Raw genomic sequence first — 3,918 nt, 5'->3', positions numbered from 1 at the left:
CTGTCAGATATTTCATGTCAGATTTTTTTTTCACAGTAAAAGCATAATAAGGGGTAAAGGTGAGAAATGCTTGATAAGGTGCAAGGTAAACATCTTGCTTAACAACTCTGTTCATGGGAAATAATAAAGTGATTGACATTTCAGATAAGGGATCTAAATAAGCCTCTCTCATCTTCCATCCTCTCCTCTCCTCTCATCTTTCCTCCTTTCCTCATCATCTCATCATCTCATCACTTTTTCTTTAGACATGAATGAGCACAGTTCCCGCAGCCACAGCATCTTCCTGATAAACATCAAACAGGAAAACGTGGAGACAGAGCAGAAGCTGAGTGGGAAGCTATACCTGGTTGATCTAGCTGGCAGCGAGAAGGTAGGATGAATGGGGAATGTTGTCTAAAAGCATTAGAAGTAGGCCTCAACAATGCTATTAACTCACAACCTTCACTGTCAACAGGATTTTGTAACACTGGGCCCAGATGTCTTCCCTCAGAAATTGTTTTCAGAAGCAAAAAACTATGTATTAAAGCTCTTCTTCTTCCCCCTAATACACACATTATGGCACTGTACTAATTTTTTTTAATTTTTTTTTATCAAATTCTACATTTTAGAGAATTTGTCTTAGAGACTGAAGACTTCTGAAGGGGAAGCTTAGCTTTGTCTGCTGCTGATGCAATATCAGGGTCAGTGTTTGTTCATTTTGAGGAATCTGGCTGGATCCGCTGATAGACATAAAATGTTATTTTCAGAGTATTAAACCCTTAGCCAAGGCAAAGTTCACATTGGGGGGAGCCACAAACAAATACTTGGTGCCCTGTTTCAAGGCCTTTAAGGTGAAATCTGATTTCAGCTTACCACATCACAGCATCTGTAAAACAATTCATATCCAGGACATAGATTGTACTATGGAAAGCAGACCTAAAAATACATTAGAGACGCAGCTGAACGTGGCCCTTGGCTACTGGTGTTGAATCTATTGATGCAAAATATAGAGTAGTGTGAGTGTAGAGTAGTAGGTGGCCAGTGTGGATATATGCTGACAGAAGCAGTTTGTAGTTCATTAGTCCTGCTGCTGCTGCTCTTGGTTATCCCAAGGGGGGAAGAAGACAATGATTCTGCTCCAACAACTTCTGAGATTTTGATAAAATATTATTGAGTGAAGAGGAAGCTGGTTGATGCTTCACAAAGGTTGTTGCTAATTGTATCCCATGATGATTATGATTACTAGCAGAAACCTTCTCATAAGCTTGTTGACTCTCAGTTTCCTTTCTGTTTTAACCTTTTATAATGTCATGAAATTTAATAGTTTTCTACATTTTTTTGCAAACAAGAACAATGTAATTTGTCACTGATTGCAGGGAATTTTTTTTTTGCCCATATTTGTTGATTCATTTCATTTTTGCTGTGCACTGATTAAAAGACCCTTTTGGATTCTCAGTTACAAATCAGTCCGTTTCAGGGAAATTATGTATTTAAAAAAAAGACAACAGCATCTGTAAAATACAGCATAACAGGAGAATAAACATAGTTTTCAATCTGTAATTTTTATGCTGACAATGCACCTTATAAACTAATTCCTTCCATCTGTTTGTGTATCTGTGTCAGGTCAGTAAGACAGGTGCTGAGGGAGCGGTGCTGGATGAGGCCAAGAACATCAACAAGTCTCTGTCAGCCCTGGGGAACGTCATCTCAGCCTTGGCCGAGGGAACAGTAAGGCAGAGACATCTTGGCAGTCTTCTTTCTTTGCAATGAGCACTCTTAAGTCTTTTCCATTTAATTGTTTGTTGTTAACTGATACCTAAGGCTTGTTGCCAAAACAGTATGCTTTCTGAAATTGACTCCATACCGCAGTGAATTAGCTGAACATATTAGATTAGAACAACCTAAATGTCATGAATGAGCACACAGTGTTCTTGGGGGGTGGTATTTTCGGTTAGTCTGCAAATCTGAATTGCCTGTATGTGTCAATGTGAGTGTGAATGCTTGTCTGTCTCCACATGTCAGTGTGTGATAGACTGATGATTTGTCCATGGTCTACCCTGCCTCTCGCCCACTGCCAGCTGAAATCGATTCCAGCCCAGCGGTGACTCCCTACAGGATAATCAGAATAGTTAATGGAATGGATAAAATCCATCAACTTAAAACCTTCCCTAACTTAAAGGAATAGTTGATTTAAACAAATACACTCTTTTGCTTAGTTACTCTAAATGAGAAGACACCTGGCTCCTACCTGTACAGTAACTTGGTTTAGACAAACTGTGCTGTCACTGAATGTGATGTGGGTTTTTCAGAATCCTGCCATAGTGACATTCTTATCTTGTATTTGAGTTGGGTGAGTGCTGCAGTGACGCAGCTGATTCTTTCCCCTCATTCATAATCCCTAATGCCGCTTCAGCTGATAACTTATTTCTATATATTTCACTAATTTCAATAGATGAAGTCTACCCATGCTGTAGTGCTTCCAAACTCCATCAGTGGAATTAAAAAATCACTGTCAGTTATTTTGTAATGTTGAAGGCTTAGGGAACTTCTCATAAAAATAATGGAAAGGCTCACAGACTGTAAATGCCTCACAAACCTTTTATAAATCTACTGGCATTCATTCTTTATTCAGTGAGCAAGGACACAGTCTTTTTGAAGCGTTCTACAGGTTAAAAAGGTAAAACTGTGAATGATGCAGCAGAGATACCTTTTCTTTCTTTGTACTTTGCTGATGCTCACATCACATTTTTAAAAGCAAAGATATGCATGTTAATGCAGAAATTCCCGAATGTCGTCTATGGCATTTTGATCCTCTCCCCTCTGGCTTTTTTCATGCTTTTCTAACCATCTCTGATTCTCTTTCTTCCTCCCTCTCTTATCTGTGTCGTAGAAATCCCATGTGCCATACCGGGACAGCAAAATGACTCGTATCCTACAGGACTCGCTCGGTGGGAACTGTCGCACCACCATGTTCATCTGCTGCTCTCCCTCTAGCTACAACGATGCAGAGACCAAATCCACCCTGATGTTTGGCCAAAGGTAGCATGCTTCCATGCTAAGTAGCGATATGCTGCTGCACTGCACAGTACAACTTCCATTCCTCTCTTGTTCAGCTGCAGCTGTTGGGATGTTTTTTTACTGAAATGTATTGAGCTCAGATGCCAGCTTTGCTTTTGAAAACCCACACATTACTTCAGAGGCAGGGTTTGTGTTGCAGTTTAGTTTCTGATCTTGTTGAATTGATTTAAGAGGGTGTTTTCTAATCTTTAGATAAGCTTGTAGAGGCAGAAATCTGGTTTGCTTTTCACTCTTATTACTCTTTGTCTGCCCTGACACTCACACATGGTAAGAAAGATCCTGAAAAAAACCCTCCTTGTGCATCTCCAGCCTTTTTCTCTCTACCGATGAAAGCCTTGAATAGAGACTGACATAAAAATGTTGGTTGAAATAAATAGTGTATGACCAAGCAAACCTATCAAGTGACTATAATGTATAAGTAAAAGTAAAACAGTGCTAGTCTGAAGCAATTCTACAGCATTTAAATCAAATAATAGGAAATGTTAGAGACAGAGAATCCATGGCTTGGTTCAGGACTTGGATGCATAGAGTACAGTACATAAAAAGCCATTATCAGTTTGTTTAACATTAACATTTTGTCACCTGATGTTCGATTATCAGCATTTCAGTTTCCAAATGAAGCCTTACCTAAATTTTAATATGCTGAAACTTTAGATTGGGCTGTTTGTCTAATTAATGTGAGGGAATAAATGAATAAGGACAACAGTGCTTTCTCAATGGAGTGTGAAATTAAGTGATAGCTACTGATGTGAACTTCACAACTGGAGCTGAGTCCTGTTGCTGTAGCATCACGAGGGTATCAACACACCTATTTGCATCACAATTGAGGAACAATTTTGATGTGGGCACATATTAAGCAGT

At 39.2% G+C, this 3,918-nt stretch overlaps 1 protein-coding gene across 1 annotated transcript in view; it reads left to right on the top strand.

Annotated features, from left to right (window-relative positions):
* kif5ab (kinesin family member 5A, b) overlaps positions 1-3,918 on the top strand; it is a 54,900-nt gene that overhangs the window by 20,305 nt on the left and 30,677 nt on the right. Inside the window, exons 8-10 of the mRNA XM_020609948.1 lie at positions 246-370; positions 1,603-1,707; positions 2,870-3,018. Coding sequence (XP_020465604.1) covers positions 246-370; positions 1,603-1,707; positions 2,870-3,018 — 379 coding nt within the window. The remainder of the gene's footprint in view (positions 1-245; positions 371-1,602; positions 1,708-2,869; positions 3,019-3,918) is intronic.

Source organism: Monopterus albus, unplaced genomic scaffold (assembly GCF_001952655.1).
Source record: "Monopterus albus unplaced genomic scaffold, M_albus_1.0 scaffold1.1, whole genome shotgun sequence".
Lineage (NCBI taxonomy): Eukaryota > Metazoa > Chordata > Actinopteri > Synbranchiformes > Synbranchidae > Monopterus > Monopterus albus.
Note: the sequence above shows the minus strand (reverse complement) of the source record. Positions and strands in the feature narration are given on the sequence as shown.